The sequence below is a fragment of the Perca flavescens genome, chromosome 12 (genome assembly GCF_004354835.1).
Source record: "Perca flavescens isolate YP-PL-M2 chromosome 12, PFLA_1.0, whole genome shotgun sequence".
NCBI classification, from domain to species: Eukaryota; Metazoa; Chordata; class Actinopteri; order Perciformes; family Percidae; genus Perca; species Perca flavescens.
In genome coordinates, this window is record NC_041342.1 from 16,071,436 (window position 1) to 16,094,180 (window position 22,745).

Sequence of the window (22,745 nt, forward strand, 5' to 3'; positions counted from 1 at the left end):
TGTGGAAAATATAAACTACTTATTTGGAATTATTGATTGATAATATCTTAGTCTACAAGCTAATGAAATGTCATGTGGCATGCCATGTGGAAATTCACTTCTTTTCACTGTCTATTTTTGTGTGAAAAATCGAAACGCAAAAAGTGTCTCAACTGTAGGCGACTCAGTCTACCCTACTTCCTACAGTTTTTTTGTAGTTTTAATTTTCTTTTGTAACTTTTACTGTATATAAGTATTTTCTCAAGTAGGTCTATTGTAGCTTACTGGGATTTCAAGTCTGTTGCAAAGGTCCTGATAAACTGTGTGAGAATGGAACAAAAAAAGGAGAAAAAGTCATCCGTTGCAGCAGAGAAGAAGCTGCAGGTGTGTCTGCGGCCGCAGGAGGGCAGAGCCCCAGAAAGTTGACACTGAAGTACTAGCAGAGTGTCGGGGGGTGTGGTCGCACAGGGCTCGGCCTAGCAGTTTGTGAACAGTTCAATGCAATGTGCTAAATAATTATGTCATTGTTGGTGACCTCCAAGCGTTATGTCGGCGTAGGTAGCCTATATAGGTTGCTTCTACCTTGATTAATCACTGGTTTAATCATAGACTGTAATATACAGTCTATGGGTTTAATGCACCACCCCCGCGAGCATTTAAGTGACTCAAATCAAACAAACCCATGTGTTGCGTCACCAACAGGTGCACGTTTTATCTGGCTAATAGTGGCTAAATGCTAAAATGTCCATGATGGATCCTCCAGGAGTTTTTCTAAATTTAAATGTACTCAGGAACTTTGACCATGAGGTGTGAGCAACCTTTCTGCTGTTTGAGACTATTGATAGGCCTACCTATGGCTGATAGTGATACCGTGATAGGCTAGGCTACCTGTCAGTTGTGACAGCAGAGCGTTGTTTAGCTCAAAATGTTTGAAAACTTTAAGGAGCGCAATGAGAAGGAGAGGCAGAGTGGACTGGTTATATTCTGCATGAAGAATGAACGAGCAGAGAAGTTGTGCAAGACTTCGAACAGGTGAGTACAATAACACTCGTGATGGTTTCTCCAGCGGAGGACATCAACGTTGCTAGGCAACATAGCGTGGTGGGTGTACGTGCGTGTGTGCACTAGCTACACGTTGTGTTAAAACTGCAGCTTTTTTCGCTTAAAATGTGTGTTTGTGGCTGCTGTCGCTGTGGAGGTTATGTTGTTGATACATGTTTCTGTTGTCTGCTTTGCTGATGTTTTATTCTGCTGTAATTCTATATGAAGTGTCAGGTTATGGAATTTATGTGGCTTAATATTGCTTTTTACTCCTGCCGCGGTGTCCTAGGCCTACTCTCTTTGTGGTTGTTTGAGTTTTGTCCTCTGTGCTGCTATGATAATCAGTTGTGTGCACATCATGCTGCAAAGTGCTGCTGTGGACAGGGCTGGGTACCGAATTCAATATTTAAAAAAAATGGATCCATTTTTATAGCTTTAAGGAACCGGTATCAAAGTCACGATGTTGGTATCGGTATCAAAAGTATTGCAACAATACCCATGGGACATATGGGACATGGGACATCGTCCTATTGTTGGTTTGGACAGAGGGGCTTTGTGGTGTGATGTGTAGCATTATGCATTCTATTTTGTAGCTAAAATACGTTTTTTTATTTTTTGTTTAATAGGTCTATTTGATATAACATTATATAGGCTACACTTTACTTGAGTAAAATGTTTTTGGCTGTTCTATACTCTTTCCATTTCTATATATTGTACCCTACTATAAATTGTGTACCCTACTAATCTATCGTTAATACCATTCACTGGATAATATAATAAATAATACTTACACAAAAATTGCACCAAATCTAAAAATGGCCGGGTGTCATCGGGGTTATCTTAGCCTGGGCTTAAGATTTAAATCCAATGCATCCAATGAAAGCTGTATTATAAGAATAGTTTTTCCACTTCCGGGATTGCTCGGTTGCCGCCAGAAATTCCGCCAGATTTCACTCTTAGCCCCGGATGTCCGTTACCTTCCGCTTTCTTTGTGTTGGAATTCTAAACTCTAATCGATTTATGAGGAGTGTAGTTAACTGCTCCTCAGAGCTCTGCAGGGTAAATCCAGACCGCTATCTAGACTATCTGTCCAATATGAGTTTTCTGTTGGATGACTAAAACAACTTTTGAATGTACATGTTCTACCAAAACAAGTTTCTTCCCGAGGCTATTTTACAGCGGCACCGTGGCTCTGCCCGGTGCTTAGTACCGCCCATGACGATTGTGCTTGGTTTAAAGAAATGGCCATAAACCATAGCACTTTTTTCTCCCATCCCAGAATGCTGTGTGGACTAGCCAGACCCTTCTTTGCAGCACTGTGGAGGAAGGTCTGGCAAAGCGAGACTATAAGAATAGCAGCATCAGCAGCATGTTACCGCTGTGTTTTGTGCAGTCAAAGGAAGGGATGTTCTGTCAGACAGCAAGTATACTATAAATTTGTAATGCATAGTATTGGGTTTTATGTGCAGATTAGGGCCTGTTTACTTGTTTTCCATGACGTGAGGGAACATGGGAACTCTTTTTGTGTTATCAATTAAATGTAGCAGTGACAAAAACGGATCATCAAAAGCTTGCCAAGGATGCCAGATTGGCACTTTTACTAGTATTCTAGTATGCTTCCTATGTGCTTGCAATGAAGACTCCTTTGACTCCTTGTCCACACCTTGACACACTCGGGGAAGAAAACCTCTAAATCTAACAAATAAAAAGAGCAGTTACAATGATTAGAAGAGGCATAATGTGATTTTGACCTTTATTTTTTGCCAAACATTTACAGAGAAACACATTTTTTAAATGAACTGCACACACTATAAAATCAACCTAGGCCTGATTAGCTTAATATAAAAGCACAGAACTGATTAGGGCTTAGTCTTTACTGGGTGCCATTTTTGTAGTCGAATCTCGTCCACATTAAACGGAATCGCAGCAGTCCCATTCACTTTGGTGCAAGGCGTGACCTGAGTGTCGAGGTTGTAGGTCCCCTGCTTTCAATACTTAATGTGCTCTCTAATTACATTTTAGATAATGGTATATAAACTGTTGAATGCCTGTAATTGGTCATGAGAATTTTAATGGATACAACATAAATCAAATGGGACTATGTTGTTCTAGGTAATTATAAGCTGAGAAATGAATCCATTATTGCTTATTTGCAAAGCTTTCCGATGAATGTAAAAGAAAAAATAAAAAAACTTACGGAAAATAAATGTCACCTCTTCACAAAAAAAACTACTAATAGAATAATCACTCCCGTTTTCAAAACAAATATTTTTCATTACACTGGAACAAAATTAAGACCTATAGCACTAATATCTTATCTATTTAACAGACAGCAGTGGAGTTTTGATCTACAGAATTCCCAGTGTCAAGATACAGTACAGCAAGAGGGCGCTACAACAAATCAAATGCAAATTAAACTGTATGCAGAATCATAACAATACATACATATCACTTTTATATTGAATATAATTATATCAACAACATTCAACTCAGCTTTTGGAATACTAAATGATGCATTCAAAGTAAGATGAACAAAATCTCCAAAGTCTGTGACCGTAAAGCATGAAGAAAAAGTGTGACATCTATCAGTGATGTGCTGTTTTTTTTTTTTCCACTGTGGAATGATTTTTGTAGAAATATACCATCGCTTGGGTAAATTTATTGTGCCACGAAAAACTCACAGAAGTCCTAATGTGATGGGGTATGTTGGCACTTAAAAGCCACCACTATTAGGCAAGTTCTGCAAGCAAATTGTACTTTTGATTAAAGAGGATTTACATTACAACATGTCCAGTCCACAATACAATTGATTTTTTTAGTTTTTTTTGTTTTGTTTTGAGGACTGCAGACTAAGGTGCTTCGTTGGCCACTTCTACAGTCCAGGATATAAAAGGCTTTAAAATCCAAAGCGATTCTGTTTTTCATTTGTATAAAAAACATTACTATTTGAGATTTGTCTCAAGGCCATTAAAATGATAAATATTCTTAAAATCCTTATTTATTTATTTTCTCCTTTTGTCAAAACATTTTCAGACTTGATCACTTGGGACATCACCTCCAGTGACCAAGCATAAGATGTGAAGTAAAGTCAGGAACACCCAACACATATACAGTATATTCATGCATTATTGAAATCTCCCCATTACCAGTCCGCTCTAAAACAAAGCTGAAAATGTGAACCACCACTGAACACCCGTAATCAGTTCTATCATTATTCCAAACCTCTGATATAATTAAACTAATAATTCTATTTGCATCAACAATGGGGGGGAAACCATGGAGATGGTCTACAACATCTTATATCAAGTAGGATGTCAAGTATGCTATTCATATGCAAACTGAGGAAACACATTACCACCCTGTAGAAAAAGTTACATCAAAAAGGTGCCCTGTAGAAAAAAATGAACCAATCTAGTCTCTCAATGATTTCTTGTAATAGGAAGGTACAAAACACACGGACCGAAAATGAAATATCAAGAAGAGTAATGACGTAATTTATGATTATGCAAGGATGTCTCTTTAACTCAAAATGGGAGGACGTCTGGCCTTATTTGTCTTTTTGCTTCTTTTCTGGTGATCATTAAATCCCCAGACATTGATAGTAAGTTAAAGCTTCTAAAAAAAACAACAAAAAAAACAATAAAAGTTGTCATCTTTGCATGATCATATTTTAACAAAAAAGAACTTTGTTTATTATACAATGTTTTTTTATCTGCACATTTCTGCAGAAGTCCTGAAATTGTGAAATCTGAATCTCAAAATGGGCTTCTGAAACTATGTCCTTTTTTTTTTTTTAACATATCAAAAGAAAATTGTCAACAAAAACTAACAACTCGTGACAATCATAACATTATTATCCAATATTATCTGACGTATCTTTCCGTTACAGTTTTGCCATCAAGATTTAATGGAAATAATGCTACATTTGTACTGAAAAGAGGAAAAAGCATTTCAGCAGGCCCTGCACCCGTTAAGAGTGGACATCAAGTTCATCAGTCATTTCTCTCTGTAATACAGCAAAAATGCTTTAAGTGACTCAGGCAGCGGTAAAGCCATTATTTGGTCTCTCAACACGCTCACTTGCTTGAGGATTTCAATGTCGCCAAGGTCTCTTTCCTCCTCTTCCTCCTCCTCCACTTCCTTGTGTTCTTCCTCAACGTGCTGCTCCTCCTCCTCGCTCTCCACCATTTGAGGGATCAGCTGGTTGCCTACAAAAACGTAGGTGTTGATGCGTCGCCGTCGGCAGCGCCTGCGTTTGCGCTTCTGGGGAACTCTTTGCACCATCCCCTTCCCTTGACTATCCTCATTGGCCAGGTTTCTGAGAGTGCGGCGTATGTAGATCCGAGACAGATCCTGAAGGCTGCGGACAGTCACTGGGGCTGAGGACAAAGAGAGATGACACAGTCCTTCAGGGCAATGCGCCACGAAAATAAGAATAATCCATAAAACTGCACCAGTCTTTCAACTAGGTCGGCATTCACAAGTGAGGCCGTCAAAGAGAGAACCGTGTCTCAGTATTTCAAGGAAAGGGAACAACTGGCTCTATAGAGCAGCTGCAGGGCGAGCTTTATATGTCAAAGCAAATATTGCTGACGGAATCGTCTCGTCACATCACTTTGAATGTACTGTCTGACTTTGAAATATTTCCTGCTTTAAACTTCAAGACCAGTTAGGCATAATAAAACACAAAGAGTTGTTTCCTTTTGTTTAGTTGAGGCTGGAGAACTTACGCAGCTGGACAGCGTCAGGCTTCTCTCCATCAGCTCTGCTCTGCTGGACCAAGGGGGCAAAGGACACCGCCAAGATGTTTTTACTCTCCCATGTGCACTGACCAGTCCTGGTTATCTGGGTCAGCTGCATGAAGAGACGAAACCTGAACTCAACACTTATAAAATATGAAATACTGTGCGACACTCGGGAGCAAGAATTGAGGGCCTATACCTGCAGTTCCTTCAAAATATAATTACGTCTTGCTTATTGTGCATTTAGTAAATTTACCAACTGAATACAGATGATTCTTACAGGGACATGGTCGGTTTGCTTCTCTGTATAAATACAGTATTTGCTTATTAAATAACAATTGCATCTAATGATCTTACTCCAAATTCTACGTGTTCATTATGGTTGGCAAATATACATACACTGTGTAACCAAAGATAAACCTTGCCAGTGGAGATGGAAAAAAGCCCCTTTTATGTTTGCATATTTGATGCTATATCAAATAGGTGCATGAAAAATGACACACTTGCTTTGTACGTGACCAAATTACTGCCAACAGGCTTAAAGAACCATCTAACAGACTTGAGAAAGCTCTGAGCATCAACAAGACAGTGCGGTAGCTTTTTAAAAGGAAACAATCTCAAAAAGGTGTACAAATGAATGGACCAGACGCTAAGGGTGGGCAATATAGATAATAATAATAATAATAATAATAATAATAATAATAATAAAAGTTTTAAGTTTATATCGTAACACAGATGTATAAATTTATTTTTCAGAAAATCAATTGAGAAATTGTTACTGGAAAACAGATTTAAATACCTGACAAATCAAAATTCTTTATTATAATAATGCAAAAATCACAAAATAAATGTATAACCTTAATTTAATCAGTTTTTAATAAAAAAAGGCCCAAGATTAAGTTTAAAAACTACTATCTATATTAAAAGAATAGCTACTAAACTGTAACCGTATTAAAAAAAAAAAAAAAAATCCCTGACCGTACAAAAGCAATTTTTTTTGATCTGCAAATTATGTTCTCCATTAATTGATGGGATTGTTTGGTCCATAAAATGGAGAAAAAAAAAAAATCTGAAAACATCGATGACTTTACATTTTCCCACAGCTCAAGGTGACTTCTTCAAATGTTTTGTTTTGTCGGACCAAAAGTCAAAGCTCAGATATTTAGTTAGTTTACTATAATGTAAAACAACGAAAAGTTGCAAATTCTGACACACAGCTGGAGCCGTCAAATGTGTCATGTATGTTTGCTTGAAAATATGATTCAATTATCAAAAGAATATGACTAATGTGTTATTCTCCTAATCGTTGCAGTTATGGTGTACATCATCATCATATCACCCACCCTATCGGCCACATCATCAAAATGTCTGCTGGTATGAGAAGTTAGATATGTGAGGCATGGCCCTAAGTTGCTCAGGCCATAACAAGTAATTACCAGTCCACAGGCAATAATCAAAACACAATTTAACCACGAGGCTATGGACTCATCATGCATGATAATAAAGGGAGTGCATATCTTGGTAGGGAGTGGTGAAATGGTTTCGGGGGAGCATTCAAGTGGCACAAAACAGGTCTATTAATACCAGCAGACACTGAAGATGCCTTAAAGGCAAATGTATGGTTCATCCATCCATAGCAATCATGTTTAATGTACTTCATTCAACACATAATGCTCACTCAGAGTGCAAGGTCTCAATTGCGATTGCTTATTTTTCTTTTAAAATAGCAACAATACAGATTACATTTATATTGCATCTGTTTAAGCTGGGCAGGTTTAAAATTGTGTTTTTTTAAGGGTCGTAAATGACCAATGCTAACAGTAATTCCTGAGCGTTTGCATTGAAATCCTTTTTATGTTTTTGAGAGTGCCTACGAACACAAAGCACAGAACATACACATATCATGTGATTCATTGCTATATATAATATACAAGAGGAGTTCAATGCTTGCTCCTTAAAGTTGCTTCTTCACATAGTACTCAGCCAAATCTTTGAAGATACTCAATCATACAGTACGCCAGCATTTTCAAAAAGCTTTGCCCTCCTCATGCTAAATGTTTCTTATTTATCCACTCTGTAGAGTGATAATAAAAAGTTTGTATTTTTTTGGAGGTGGGGAGTATACTGGCTGGGTGCTGCTGATGAAGGGCCACAACAAAGAGGAAAAACAATTTGTTTGAAAAAGTATTCACACTAGTGTGGACATGGCCTGAGTGGGTATGATTTGAAGCACTTTGATGCTGTTTAGCTTTTACATCTCTGTAGATCTGTAAATCTCTGTAGATTTTAGATCTCTGATCAAAATTATGAGAATTTCTCCATAATTATAAGTGTGCACAGGCCGTTTTTGTTCTTACTAAAGCCTTCTACCTTCTTTAAAAACGCAGCAAAACATCCGATTGTTTTCTTCTCTGAACTCATTTCAGAGTGCACTGACAACCTAATCCAAATATCCAATCTTAGTCATGCTTTGCTTCTTTTTCCTTTTAAATTCCTTGACCATTAATTTTTCAATAATTACCCTCCTTACTGGAAAAAGTTCCTGCCAACCATTTTCTCCAACACCTTCCCAAAAAATTCTAAATGCCCTCTAACATGCGCCACAGTCTGTCCACACTCAAACAACCACCATTCTAAATAAAACCTGTATTTATACAGCCCTGTTTGGGCTCCTTAGGCAGCTTCTCAAATCCAGGGGCAGTTGTGGCTCAATAATGCATGTGAAAGTTACATAAGTTGCATAACCAGTCTTGTAGGTCAAAGCTATTTTACCGTTTTCCCCCATGTTAGCATTTTGAATAGCAATCATGATGTGTTGATTATGTATCATTCTGATAGCTTGACGCACTTACCTGATCCTCTATAGGCATCACCAGAATGCCTCCAATTTTGAGCAGTACTTTCATGTAATTTTCATGGTCTTTCTGCACTCCTGCGCCACAATAGATGCGATCGTATTGGTGACTGTCTGCTGAGATTTCAAGGCAATTCCCCACCACAAAGACGGGTTCACAGAACTCAAACCTGTGAAAAAAGTATAGTGAATAAAATCCAACAATGGAAAAGTTATTTTTTTTTTTTTCAGGCTCATTTCATTTGTGAGCTGTGACACAATTATGCAGATTAGATGAGTATAACTATATAATAAGAGATTTAAATATATTTAATTTGCAAGACAAAGTCTTATATGTTCCACAAGAGAACCACTAAAAAGGTAAAACTGCTACTAGTGCCTGTGGTATGAACACATACAGTTTATGTTAAAAGGAATAAGCTAATCTAAAAAACACTAATTGATGTTAATTAATGTTCTGTCTTTTTAACTGCTGTTTTTACACGAAATAAATAAACGAGATATTATCTAACATGATCTTTAGGAGGTGCTGGTAGACAGATTTTGTAATGTTCAGACAGTGCCAGGGTAGCTGTTATGGCTTTTTCATGCTAAGCTAGGCTAACCAGCTGCTGGCTTTAGCCTTATATTTTCCAGACTGATTTGAGGGTGGCGTCGACCTTTCCATCACACTCTCGGCAAGAAGGCAAATTAGCATATTTGCCTAAATTAAATATTCCTTTTAAAGCATGTACTTACTTATCAAAGCTGTCACTATTCTTTATGAAATCATCCAGTTTCTCTCTGGCATATTCAACTACGTCCTTATGGAGCTCAACTCCATGGTTCACACCAAATGGCCCTTGGAAAGAAAAAAACAGGAACAATATTTTCTTTTAAAAACAATCTCATCATAGCATTACATACTATTGTGCTTTCATGGAGAGCTGAAACAATTCATTGTTGTATTGATTGACAAGCGATTAATCTGCACCTATTTTGAAAATCGATAATCATTTTAATAATTTTCCTAGCAAAAATGCCAAATTTGCTGATTTATGAGTTTTGGATTGTTGACAAAACGAGCAATCTGTAGATGGTGTCTTGGGTTTTTAGGATTTTTTTTTTTTTTTTTTAACATTTTACAGACCACACAATTATTCCATAAAACAGAAAAATAATTGTCACAATAATCAAATTAAAATCCTAGCAGTCTTAGTATCACTGATGCGGATTTGTGACTTTTGTATAGTAAATTGGTTTAGCCTAGATTTTACAGAACACCTGAGCACTTCCCATACATGATAAACACAGCTGAGTACACTATGCTTACCTATGATAAGGGCAACCATTGTGCTCAAGTAACCAGTTCCACTGCCCAGATTGAGGAAAGAAAGTCCAGGCTGCAGTTTGAGGGCCTCCATCACCTCAGAGTATATACACGGAGCAGACAGGTGGATGTTTCCATGCTTCCACGCCAAGTCTTTGTAGGCACTGTCCCTGTAGCCGTCCAGATAGTAGTCACCACGGTCTATGGCTCGGAAAGCCTGTTCAACTTTTTCTGTGCGAATATACTGGGCCTCCTTCAGATTATCAATGAGGTCGTCATTGTCCTCCCCAGCGCTCACGGCTCCCCCCATGGTGAAAAGAGAAGAGGAAACAAGGGCCAAACACGTACTCAGGATGAGTGATTCCTCCTCAGAGTGGCATGGAGATGAACGGCTGACCTAAAGGATGCTGCCGCTGTGACTCCTCGAGGGTCAGAGTTTAGACTTCGGTCATGTCCAGGCAGCAAGTGACCTGAGAAAAAATATATAAACACGTTAGGCTAACATGCCTGCTAGGGAACACAGTGTCTGCTTAAATCAAGTATATGCAGTTTAAAGATACTGATAAAAGTATAAATGTATTAATCTTCTTCTTAATGAACCAATGAAATAACTGTAGCCGTATCCATTTGAATATTTATTACAAACCATATACTCACCAAAAGGTCATGTTTGAAAACAATCCAATAATACAACATTAAAGCCTCTGTAAACCCACAAAGGTCATTTGTCCTGCCCTAACAGATGCAACAAAGCTAAAAAAGAGGCTCAGGAAGATGTTACTCAAATCGGTCTTTACACCCCCACACAGTCCTGGGAAGAGGTCTAATCTGCCAGGTTAACTAAAAACACCTGTGTGAATTGATCATATAATTTGTAAACCTTCAGATTACTATTTTGCATATGACATTGCCTCCACTTCACAGAGATTAACGTCTTCCCTTACACCAGTTGTTTACTCGTATTCAGTGTATATAGGCCTTCTTCACAACAGACACTCTTCATGATGGCTCCATTCAATTTAGGTTTACAGTCCCTGGTATAATACATGCTGGCTCACTAGCAGAGCTTTATGGAACAGAGCCATTGTTAATGTAATTTGTTACACCTGAGATTTTCCTGCATATACATTATAAAATATCTGTTGTGAAAAAAGCTATTCGTCATGCTATGTACTACATGCACAGTGTAATGTGCTGTATACTGAATATATTGTTTTTAGAGCTGAAACGATTAGTTTAATTGATTAGTCAAATGCCAATAATTCACTGCTTCACTCAATTGGGTCTCAATTGGTTTCTTTGCTGATCTGAAAGTTACTTACATTGTGAGTACTGAGCTACTGGCTTCACTATGTAATACTATTAAGTACCACATCGTAGCAATAAAGAGGAAATTCCTACCACATGCTGGTTTTTTAAACATTTTATAGATGCTTTGATGACTAAAATACCCCACACACTGGCAGAGTGAAAGCGTATAGCTGGAGATGCAGCCGAGGGAGACAGGTCTTGGATTGCCTCTCTGCCTTCTCAGCATCTCCACATCTGACTCAGCTAATAAAGATTAAATTCAGGGGTGACTTTGTAGTAGAGGCCTGGTAAGGGTAATTTTCCATTGGCTCTTTCTCACAGGCAAAAAGAATCATTGATTCACTCACCATCACCGATGTACAGAAGTGTATTTTTTTTTTCTAGTTTTTCCCCTCTACCCCCTCTGTATTGCATAGTCCTTTTGAGTTGCCTGCAGTTTAAATAAAATCCAGAAAAATGGGTCAGACGAGGTATGCTACAAGCAAATTGCTTTTGGGCACTGCTGTACAGTCTTACAATGATAATCCAAGGTCTTGTAACAGGGGTCATTATTTACCCACTCGTTTCTAATCAAAAAGGACCAGCTATGCAATAACATTTGTTGCTATAGTGAAGCTATTCCTGTACAGAAAAGAAAACCCTCTTTGTAAATAGGAATTCACTGCTGAAGACACTGGATGTCCTGGGTTTAGCCCTGGTGTGAATGGAAAGTGCATTGATGCCATGTCAGGTCATGACTTGCTGCTATGACCCAGCTAGAGACAACTCACTGAACCACGCAGGATGACGAAACATGTAACCGATCCTCTGGCTACACAAGATCAACTCTAGTGCTGTAACTAAACACCAAAGGCCTGTTTAGGCAGCACCCTGGCATGTACACACTGCTGATCAGCAGACCTGTGCGAGGTACACTGATGATCCTCATGATTACCAGCGTTTATAGTGTAAAGTTAGACATTTTATCACTAATATGCAGGTCTGTCAGCAAAAAAAATGACGTCAATGCCTCTGTGGCATAATGCCAGAGCAATATAATTCTTATTAGTAGAAAACAATCACATGTGTATCAATAAATCTAATAAATCTACAGTCACAAGTCTCACATTTGCATTTGTGATGTAACGACAGCACTTTTTTTTTTTTTTTTTTTTTTTTTTTATGATTTGTGCTTAAAGCTACAATAGACATAAAAAAATATGTTTTCGTAAACATTTAAATCCTGCCTGTGTATTTAAATTTCTTGACTCCGGTGAGTGAATGCTTTGTCCTATATCCACTGCAGCAGAAATGTGAGCATGTTAAGTTCACATTGAAGGATAAACATTGAAGGATAAATTAAAGACTTGAGAAGGTGTAATTAATGAGATCTAGCTTTATGGAAAATAAATTCAGTGACATTTTTCTCTGCAATGTCAAACTTATTAATTGTATTATTAATACATGTGAGCAAATATGCTCTACAAATACAAATGTAAATTCCATAGAAGCACTCATTTGTTTTGCTCCAAAAAGAAGGTATTCAAAATGAATGTTATTGAAGTCATACACCAGAATATTCCTCTGTGCAAAGAAGCAACTATAAATGACCTGTGTTGTGTTTCTCTTCACAGTGAGTAGGGCTGGGCGATATGGACCAAAATTCATATCCCAATATATTTTGGCTGAATATCGATATATGATATATATCCCGATATTTTTTTCCGCAAAGTGAGAGCAGTTCAGTCAAAGTCAAAGCCAAATATGACATGTCACAAATAGTTTCATAGAAACCGGCTATTTCAGTGAACAGTTGCAAAATCAAATGAATAAATAATAAACAGGTTATATATATCTATACAAAATATCTTCACACTTAGATTTTTGATAAATAATCATCAGTAATGTGGATATAATGACTAAGTGTGTAAAGGTGAATAATAGAACAGTTACAACAGTCTGATAAGTTCAGAAAATGACATCGCTTTACTGTAATGCAGCCTTTAAAACCAGGAAAAGACACTTATGTCATATCACGATATTACGATATCCAAAATCTAAGACGATATCTAGTCTCATATCACGATATCAATATAATATCGATATATCGCCCAGCCCTAACAGTGAGTGAGATGAAAAACACCTGTACATTGTATTGTAATTCAAAACATCATACCGGTAATAAATATTACCCTTTCCTCAAACGAATGACCCAATTCCCATTAAATCTGCTGTGGAGATCAATGGCATGCACAACATACAGTACAGGCCAAAAGTTTGGACACACTTTCTCATTCAATGTTTCCTTTTTATTTTCATGACTATATACATTGTAGATTCTCACTGAAGGCATCAAAACTATGCATGAACACATATGGAATTATGTACTTAACAAAAAAGTGTGAAATAACTGAAAACATGTTATATTTTAGATTCTTTAAAGTAGCCACCCTTTGCTTTTTTTATTAATAAGGGACAAAATTCCACTAATTAACCCTGACAAAGCACACCTGTGAAGTGAAAACCATTTCAGGTTACTACCTTATGAAGCTCATTGAGAAAACACCAAGGGTTTGCAGAGTTATCAAAAAAAGCAAAGGGTGGCTACTTTGAGGAATCTAAAATATAAGACATGTTTTCAGTTATTTCACACTTTTTTGTTAAGTACCGGTACATAATTCCACATGTGTTCATTCATAGTTTTGATGCCTTCAGTGAGAATCTACAATGTTAAGTCATGAAAATAAAAAGGAAACACATTGAATGAGAAGGTGTGTCCAAACTTTTGGCCTGTACTGTAAATCATAATGATTTTGGTCACCCCATGACCTTTTTTTTCTAGCACCACTGTTTCATTAAAACTTTACATAATATACCTCATAATGTGAACAGAGGAATATGGTGATGTTTGCTGAATACGTTTCAATAACCTACAGTACTGACCTCCCCTCTATTGTCAAACCCAAGGTAAACCCTTCACACATAACGTCTCATTGCATATTCCAGGGCAGATAGTTACTGTCGCAAGTTGATGCTTTAATTCAATTTTTTGACCCCCATAACCATAGGCTGTTTCTCTACTTCTATAAAAAGGTCACATTGATCTTCTTTTTGACAAACTGGTACAAATGGGTGTCTATCCAATCCTGTGAGACAGGAATTTCCGACAGACAGACAGACACTTTTAAAAAATCCATTACAGTGGTATGTCTTCCTCTCTAGTTATAAAGTTTTTGGTAGTATAAGATCAAGACTTTCATTCCCACAACTACACAAGATGTCCCATATTCTATCAAGTCGCTCACCATAATGAGCCCTTCCTTTAGTATCATCCTCAGACTGGAATATAAGGGACTGGCATGAAAACCTCTGAAGATTTTTATGCTCAGCAGTGGTTGTGGATAAATCCTTTTAATTTAGGTAACAATGTGACTTTCCTCTGACTCCATCCCCAGGATAGTGGTAAAGACCTTATGGTGCAATCTTTATTTATGCAACTTTGACCACTGGACTCTGAGTTAATTAGCCACAAACAGCCAGATGATGCGACAGTAGAAACCTTTGTTGTACCAGGCGACAGGAACCGTGTGAGTGAGTGTGAAACGGAAACAACTCAAATTTTCTAAATTTACCAGGACTTCAGTTGTTTCTTATTCTCCTCTGGACCCTCTCACATTTGCTCCTTTTGACTCTGCATATTTAGGTTTTAAAAAAAGAGGTCATAGAGTTTTGGAATAAATGTTTTCAACTCAAGCAGATGTCTTTCCCTCAATTTGTGGCACCTGGATGAACCTGCAACTCTGTCTTGCATTGCATACATTTTATTTTATCTGTTTTTGTTTTTCTAATGTGTGATGAGAATGATTGCATCACAAGGATGCCAGCAAGGCCATGCGCTTTAAGTATCTTAAATTGCTGCCAACACTGTATCACAGAACTGTTCATTTAACAGGAGCTAAAGTTTATAGTGGATTAATTGATTAGTAGATTGACAGACAATTACTGTTATTGGCAACAATTTTGATAATTTTAATTAATCCCTAGTCTTTTTAAAAAAGAGAAAACTGGCAAACATTAATTGGTTCCACCTTCTGAAATGTGAAGATGTCCTTTTATATACTTTATGTTAAACTGAATATATTTGGGTTTTGGAATCATGATGGGATGAAACAAGACATCTGAAGATGCCTGCTTGGGCACATTTTATATACAAAACTATGTAATAAATACATAGTAAATAATTTGTTAATTGCAGCCCTAGTCATTAGGATTTGTGTAGAGAATTCAGTTGTAATGATCTGCTGCTTTTCTTTGTCTTATGTGACAGTTAACTGAATCTTTAAATTGTGACGAGCATTTTTCACAATTTTTACATCAAGACCAAACAAGAATCTAAATCGGCAGATTAATTGACAATCGGCACCAGCTGTGCGTAAGTTCAAACTTAGCCATACATGATTACTAATTAACTAATACCTATTATTATTATTATTATTATTATTATTATTATTATTAAGTTGTGAATTATGCATTACTAAAATAAAAAAAGTGGTTGCACCATGGAGATCAGTTACAATATAACTAAGCAACAAATAGTTACACTAGTTATACAATGTCACAGAAACTGCAGTTTTTTTGACACACAGCATCATCTTTCCATTAATTGCATGCCGTTTTGCAACACACTAATAGTAGAGTCCTAATTTATTTAAGTTTAATAACCGGTCTAGCTTTCTACGATGTGCTACGATGCCATGTGGCTTATGCCAGCCAAAAAGCTAATGCAAACGGTAACCATGACATGGAGCTCTATCTTTGATCTTGATTGGCCACTTTCCTTAGTTATGAAACAGGTGTACCACTGCAACACTACTCTAGTGTTGACTTTGCACCCTAACTTATATTAAATATAATTTACACATAGCTGGTGCAACCCAGTGCCTTAGTTGCACCCCTAGGGCCCTATTTTAACTATCTAAGTACATGGCGTATCCACTTTTGCTAGTTTAACGGTGGAAAAAAGGGTCCCTGCGCCAGGCGCATGGTTCAGAAGGGTTGTACTTAGTGTTTTAATTAATCATAGGTGTGTTTTGCACGTAACATGCAATAAACCAATCATTGTCATCTCCCATTCCCTTTAAAAGCCAGGCGTGTTTGAACCTTGGCGCATTGCTATTATGACGGCAGATAATAGGATGAAGTGAAAGCACACAAGCAGATCATAGAATACTATTTCACATTGTAATATTTTTTATTTTTTATGTTTTCTGTGTGTGTAACAAGCATAGTGTGCGCTCGCTGTGCACGAGCATATAGGCGCATTTTACTAATGCACATTTTACTAATGTGCTGTTAAAATAACAATGAAATGCTGCGTTATTGACTTTAGACCAGGTTTTTGTTAGACCAGGTTTTTGTTGGTCAATGGCGCGATCACTTTCCGCTACCTCAAGATAGCAATACGCCAAGAATGCACCTGAACACACCTCCCTGTAAAACCAAGCACGTTCATTGGCGCACAGATGGGCGAGGTGCATTTGCGATTTAAACGACGCGGGCGCTGGACGGGAAATTGACAACTGCGTTGGTCTTAGACTAGCAAAGACACTTGCATCGGGCTTTGTGCTGAGCCGGGTGCAAGATAGGGCCCCTAGTCTTCCTAACTGTTTATTCAACTGTATGGTACTTTGCATTATTTTCTAAAGTGTTTCTAATATTGTTGAACACACCTTCAAATCACAAACCTATAGCAGGGATATTGCTTCACGTCACACAGATGTTCCTATATTCCCACAACTGACACCTGATGAAGCCAATCAGCTCTCTACCTGGTCACGTGCTGCAGTTGCCACACAGACAGCGGCGCGTCAGCCAATCAGCGGCCTGGACACTTTCTGCACTGCGTGTGACGACGGAGCAAAACAACAACAGCGTCTTCATGAAATGTTGTCAAGCGATATTAATCACGGCTGTTTTCTTAAATCCTGCCCGACCACATCTGTGAAAAATACATGGCGAGTGAGGCATGCATTACACGAGCTGACAAACACTAAACAGAGACTGTGCTTGTGAAAAAAGCTGGATGCATACATCCAGCTTTTGTTCCTACTTGTCGACCATAAACGCTGCTGGCCAGCTCTCTGCTGTAACCTCAATCTTTTAACAGCGACTAGCTAAGTGTGATTAAAAAAAAAAAAAAAAAAAAAAAAAAGAGGCTGAAATATCCCTGCATGTTAGATTCAAACTGCTGGGGGAAAATCCCACGAAAACAAACAAATAACATTGATTCCTCGGAGCTTCTTCCGCCTCATAGGCTCGAGCCCGCACACACATCAAAATGAAAGAAGCAAAAAATGTCAGTTTTGCAGACGTTGGTAAAAATGGGTTTACATGTAAGTGTTTTAAGTTAACATATAATGTCGGGACAACGCCATCGGAGTTGCCAATAAATCTGGCTTACGCGTTCGCTTATGTGGGCCTGAGTGCGCCATCATCAAAACAGAGTCAAAGCAGGTTAGGTAAGCTCGCGTCTTTATCCTGCCAGCTAGCAAACAAAGACTGTGGAGTGTCACGTTTAATAAAGCTAACACAATTATTATGCTGCCAACTATACAAACCAGCTAGCTAACGTACACACACAAACGATAGTTATTTTGAAATAAATAAATACAAATACTCACAACAATGCCGTGTCGCATTTACTTACTCCTTGTAACTGGATGTTCTGTGCAATGCGACGGTCAGTGACTTTCAGACGTTAGCAGCCTCCTTTTAAAGGCAAACTGCTAGTGAACTGTGCTAAGCTGGTTCGGATGTAAAGGTAAACTAATAACGGCGAGCCGTTGTGTCGAAGTGAAGAAGAAGAAGAAGAAGCAGAAGCAGCTGAGAGGATGTAAACACACGTCACGTGGTTTAACATGTCGATAGAGGGAGGCACTGTTGCTCACATCCATCTACAATATGTATCTTTCTATTGAACCGTATATATTTTTCTGCATGCACTTTCTGGAGTGTTTTAGTCAAATCATTTTACTACAGAGAAATTTGCAGATATTAGTTGTATCAATCAATCAATTTGTCCAGGAAAGCATTTATTTTACAGTAATTCTCTATAGGTTTTTACAATTTCAAAGGCTCTTTTACCTGTAGCGTTTAGTGTACATGTACTATATATATATATATAGATATAGATATAGACAGACAGACAGACAACAGTTGATCCATTACAGAGAGGCAGCAAATGTTGATAGATAGATAGATAGATAGATAGATAGATAGATAGATAGATGGTTTTTATCTATCTATCTTCGATACAGGTTGACTAAAAACAACAGTAAGAAATTCAGGAATAGGCTAATATACTGGAGCTGGCGTGACAAGCCTGTTCATTATCATTTCCTTTAAGAGAAGAGTACATCATTGGACATTTCCTGGAAAGTTTCACCCACCTTGTAACCTCACAGTTCCCCAGAGGAACGGTTTAAATTTAGCGTGCAGCTGGTTTTCTGGAAGTCTGGGAATGGACGATCCCCAGCAGACAGGCCAGGTTTCAGTGACCTCGCTTCACCTCATCTTTCGATAATACTATATGTTACTTATTTTTAAGAGGAAGGTTTTGTGTGCAAGATATGCAGGCGGTTCAAGAAAATTAACTTTCAATCCAAGCTGCATTTTTTTCTGATTTCAGTGTCTTTCTTTAGACAGCTGGAGCCCGAATGTCTGTCTATACGTTTCTACATCAATAGCAAGGATAGTAAACTAATATTTTATATGGAATATCAAAAGGCAATTCTCTGGTTTTCCAGCCCAAATTGTTTTTATATCACAAAACGTTTTGCAAAAAGTTGCCAAAGTTGTCTTGTAGAGCTCTGACGCTTTGGTGTTCTCTGGGAGTGATGAATTTGTTGACTTCCTCAGTCGGTGGTTTCATTGCATAATACAGACGTATTGAGCTTTACCTACGTGACCACAAAGGTATACGAAGTTGCAGTCAGTTTAATCTGAGTTCATTCAAGTTTTTCAGTAATGAAATACTGTTCATATACCAGGATCATTAAGTGTGTCACTCAGGCCATACTTGGAGTGGAGATGCTGATTAGTCAGACCTGTTATGGCCCTGTTTGTAGTATCATAAATAGTATGTGATACCTGAAATCAGAGCCAGGATTTTAGAAATACTAAGGTCAGGATATTCAACAACACTAAGTGAGTTTCGACTAACCACTGAAAAAATCTTTCTAATTTTAATGACTATTTTAATGACAAATCCTAACTTTTGTTTAATTTAGTTTCATTAAAATTTTGTCTAAAAATAGTAACATTTAAAGGTGTGTGTATGTATGTATATGTATATATGTGTATGTGTGTGTGTGTGTGTGTGTGTGTGTGTGTGTGTGTGTGTGTGTGTGTGTGTGTATATATATATATATATATATATATATATATATATATATATAAAATACACGATTTATGTGTTACTTGTGTAATGTAAACTCCTCCTCAGGCCATGACCGTACTGAATGAGGACATGACTTCAGTGTCCTCAATAGTAGCTAAGGCCTTCATGAAATATTACTTTAAAAAAACACCACATAAAAGAAAGATCCTGAATTTTGTCACACTTGCTTCTAATATTATTTCCTTGAAACCAAATATTTTGTAGCCATCTCTATTATTAGACGAATGTAAACAAACATTGTTGAGGGTTAGCTGGGGTCAGAGTATGTATGTGGCCATCAATCTTCTTAATATATCTGCACCGACGCTCTTACGGTTTGTACACACAGCATATACATTACAGGAAGACGGGGCCACAAGTGCCGGGACGGAAAATGTTTGTGGTGGTGTTGAATGTGAGCCAACAGCCTCATATTTTGAATGTTGTTTCGTTACTACACCACAAATGAAACTTATCTGGGTGAAATGCTGCCTTTGTTTCAATGGCACCTTGCATATCCTGACTCTTATTTCTCACTCGAATGAAGGTCAATAAATGCATGAAAGATACAGAGACTTAAATATGTATTGGAAGACATTTTTTGTGTGTGTAATGCTCACCAGTATCTCTGAACCATCCATGATGGCAATCATTGCATGGTACGGTAACAATATGATGCTGATCGAAAAAGGATTAAGAAGTTAAATAAAAAAGGCTGCTTCTACAACTGACTCCTGATTAATTAGAATCAGAGTTCAAACCATACTTCAGTTAGAAAGGCTATCCCTTTTTTTGGTGGTTTAGTCTTTAAAGTGTATATGTAAAGTGTAGAGTAAGTGTAAGTGTGTTGAGGTTCAAGATTGTTTTTAAAACTTAAATTAGTTTCACAGCTGTGGGTGTTACAAGCTTGTTTCCTGAGATATGGTTTTTAGTATTGTATATTTTTACGATGTTAATGTTCAAGGTTTCATTTAATATGGCTTTTATTGGTCTCGTTTTCTGTTATCGTTTCACCTGAGTTACGCTAATATCCTCTTTAAGTATCTGAGTGGTAGTGTTACTACTGTTGTGGCAGTGCGTTTTTCATATGTTGTCTGACTTGTGTTTTTGTTAACCTGTTGCTGTACATGGGCGACCAAACCAGTTTCCCCTTTTAATAAAACAATCTAAGTTGAAGTTAAAAATGGAACAATTAGCCTAGTCGTTTGACAGAAATTTCATCAGCCACAGTTTTGATAATTGATTGATGTTTAGTTTATATATTTAAAAAAAATGTTCTGAATTGTAAGGACTTGCTGCCTTTCTTTGTCTTATGTGATATTTAACTAAATATCTTGGGGCTTTTGACTGTTGGTCAGACAAAACAAGCAATGGGAAGATGTCACATTGGGCTTCAAGAAATTGTAATCTACATTTTTATAGACCTAGCAATTAATCAATTAATTGAGAACATAATTGGGAGATTAAGTGATAGTAAAAATAATCATTATTTGTAGCCCTAAACTGCATACATTGAAGGTGATTGTAGGGTGCCTTATATTTTGATTGATTTTAATGTATTTTTGGTCAGTGTGAAGCTATAAAATGAAGGTGAGGCAGGGGGATGACATGCACTGGGACTTTACAATTACATGGTCAGCATCTTTAACCTTTTTATTTTAATTTCTCACCCTAGCAGCTCTTAGTATCTTGGCTCCATTGACCACTTCCTGTTACTCTAGATGTAATACTATGTATTCACCACAAGGTGGTGCTAATGCCTAAGAAAATGTGATACCTAACTGGATCCTTCTGTGGTAACTGGGTTTATGTTTGACTGACGGTGGACTTCAGAAGCTTTGAGACAACAGACAACCATTTGAAAAGTTTATTTCTACCATACACAAACTGTACAACACAGCGCATATCTGTTTATTATGAAATAGTAAAAGTAATAGGAAGTTTCAATTTACAAACTACTTCAACTGAAAAAAGCATTACATTTTAATGTAAAAGAAAATACAATACAATTTCATATCATACTAATATCGTTCCACAAAAAAAGCATTTCACATTACAAAACATCAAATACTAACAGGGAAAAAAATAAATATTATTCACAAAACTTCCTGAGCAAACAATGTGTGGTATAGGAATTAAATATAAGAAATTATAAATAAAGGATTGTTAGGTTTAAAGAATTTGATTCAAATTTTTTAAAAGATTAAAATTCTTTAAAACATTGAGTGTGTGTATATATATGGATAAAATAGGGTCTTATTTTTCTGTAATTTGGCTCTTTTGCTGTTACATTTTTTTTTCTCTTCGAAATGCCCTAGGCTACATGTCCTTGACTTCTTTTTGCAGAAATGAAAAATGTATTGCTCAAATGTCATTTTTCTTGTGGGATTAACTTCATGTAGAATTGAGACATTGTACAGTATTGTACTGTGATGTGAGCATCCCATTTCCCTTTTCTTGTTGGAAGTCAAGGGCAGTGTGGTGAACTAAAAACACAAAATAATTGAAAATACAAAAGTGCAATTGATGCAAACTAACAACTGATTAGCCAACAACTACAATTTGTCTATGTTTTAGTTATTTATTTTTCTTCTTCTTTTTTTGTTGTTGCATTTAATGATTGAAACCAAAATGCATGTTGTAGTGGTAGTCAGCTCGGTTTTTGAAATAGCTACTCTTCAAATCTGCCCCAAGCATTACAAGAATATTCAAACTGTAAGACTGGTTGAAATGTTAAGGCTTGCAAGCAGTTTGATAAAACAGGAATAGATGTTTTTTTTTTTATTCACTCCTTCCTTTTCCCCCCTCTCTGCTAGCAAAAGTTAAAATAAACCCCAGACTTTTCAATCTCAGTCGAGCTATTTCAAAACCTGACTCTGAGATTACAGCTACGGAGACAGCGGTATTTAAACAGTCATCAGGAACGTTTCCTCCTATGAAAATAATTGTACTGTATAATAAATTAGACACCATCCACATAATACTGTCCTACCACAAAACATAGTACTTGTATACTTTTATGGATTCATATACATTTAGGCACATACTATATGCACACTCCAAAAGTGTGTGCACAGAAGGCAGTTTAATATC

The 22,745-nt window shown here is 37.1% G+C and overlaps 1 protein-coding gene across 2 annotated transcripts; it reads right to left on the minus strand.

Moving 5' to 3' along the window:
• Positions 1 to 2,744: 2,744 nt before the first annotated feature.
• On the minus strand, positions 2,745 to 18,132 carry pcmtd1 (protein-L-isoaspartate (D-aspartate) O-methyltransferase domain containing 1). 2 transcript variants are annotated; one of them, XM_028593122.1, is made up of 6 exons: positions 17,922 to 18,132; positions 9,929 to 10,395; positions 9,355 to 9,457; positions 8,615 to 8,786; positions 5,751 to 5,874; positions 2,745 to 5,399 (listed from the first exon to the last, which is right to left on the minus strand). In XM_028593122.1, exons 2-6 carry the CDS (start codon positions 10,233 to 10,235, stop codon positions 5,017 to 5,019), a joined length of 1,089 nt encoding a protein of 362 aa, XP_028448923.1. In that variant the 5' UTR covers positions 10,236 to 10,395; positions 17,922 to 18,132; the 3' UTR covers positions 2,745 to 5,016. The 2 variants fall into 2 exon arrangements, with proteins under 2 accessions (XP_028448923.1, XP_028448922.1); XM_028593121.1 differs by having other exon boundaries at positions 17,896 to 18,132.
• Between the last annotated feature and the right edge of the window lie 4,613 nt (positions 18,133 to 22,745).